Genomic DNA, 1,471 nt, shown 5'->3' on the forward strand with positions numbered 1-1,471 from the left:
ACACACACACACACACACACACATATATATATATATATATATATATATATATATATATATATGTATGTATGTAAATGTATATATATCTGTGTCTGTGTGTGTGTCTCTCTCTCTCTCTGTATGTGTGTGTGTGTGTGTGTGTGTGTGTGTGTGTGTGTGTGTATGTATGTGTGTGTATCAACTCCATTTTAAGGAGGTGTTTGTATGTTGTGTTGATGGCTGTCTTGAACAATAAGGAAGTACGACCTACCTAGTTAGGTACTGTCAGACCCGTTAGTTCGATTTTCGTGACGAGTATTGAAGAGCGCTGCAGCTTTTTCGATGCCATGCCGTGGACTGTTAATGCGTTTAAAACAGATCAACGAATTGAACTATGGTGAATGGAATACCGGGATTCTCTATCATTGTAGTTGGCTTGTTACAGGTACACACATCATTGAGAAACAGAGGCGGTCCCGGAGAACGCTCCTGAGCGGTTTTTGTTATATCGGCCAGAGAGTGTAAATCCATTCACTACAGCATTGTTAGGGATACTCCAGCGAATATTTATAGGCGCTTACAACGGCTTAGCCAAAATTAGCCAAAATTTACCAGCTTTAGCTCAATGCCAATTGACAATAAAGTCCGCTATCTTCCAATGGGGTAGGTAGTACACTTATGGCTTCCGCGGGTAACCAGAAACGCGCTCCTTATCTACCCGATATTTCAGGCGAAAGGACTTGTTAGTCCCATATTTCCGCAAGTTTATATATAGCTTGACAGTATAGATATGTCTATATATAGCCTGACAGTATAGATAACCGAATGTCTATATATAGCCTGGCAGTATAGATGACCGAATGTCTATATATAGCCTGACAGTATAGATAACCGATTGTCTATATATAGCCTAACAGTATAGATAACCGAATGTCTATATATAGCCTGGCAGTATACATAGTACCCGTTATACCGAACTGTACGCTAAGACATTCATTGGTCCTTCGAAACACAATCTCCGGTACTACAGGTTCCGGTCTCGCCGAGCCCTCAGTTTATATAGTGGCTGTGCAACGCGCCATACTCCTTCTGGCCAGGACATACATGGCAGCAGTACGCCGAGACGACTACACACCCATGAGAGACCATACCATTACCCCTCTGCTTCAGACAGTGGTGCCGTTGTATTGCGACGGTGCCCTAGATGAGCACGTGCTTCTGCTGCTGGTGCATGTGTCCACCATCTTGAAGGTGTGTTATGACGACACAGGTGGCAAGTTAGAAAACTAGTATGGATATATGTTTTTAGAAGCAATAGTATGTGTATACAAGCAGATGGATGGACGCTTTAAGTTATACCCTCTTCTGCTCGAGGTCTTTTCGCTTTATCGCGACGGTGCACCGAGTGAGCATGTGCTGATCCCGCTCGCGCAAGGGTTCACTATGCTGACATTAAGTTGCAATATAGATGGCAAAAAATGTTGTCGAGTAA

The 1,471-nt window shown here is 42.8% G+C and overlaps 1 protein-coding gene across 1 annotated transcript in view; it reads left to right on the plus strand.

Moving 5' to 3' along the window:
- Positions 1-1,269, plus strand: part of SARC_13685 (hypothetical protein) — a gene marked incomplete at both ends in the record, with an annotated part of 2,736 nt that extends 1,467 nt beyond the window's left edge. Inside the window, one exon of the mRNA XM_014292185.1 lies at positions 1,010-1,269. Coding sequence (XP_014147660.1) covers positions 1,010-1,269 — 260 coding nt within the window. The remainder of the gene's footprint in view (positions 1-1,009) is intronic.
- Positions 1,270-1,471: the final 202 nt, after the last annotated feature.

This window comes from Sphaeroforma arctica (assembly GCF_001186125.1).
Source record: "Sphaeroforma arctica JP610 unplaced genomic scaffold supercont1.3593, whole genome shotgun sequence".
NCBI lineage: Eukaryota > Ichthyosporea > Ichthyophonida > Sphaeroforma > Sphaeroforma arctica.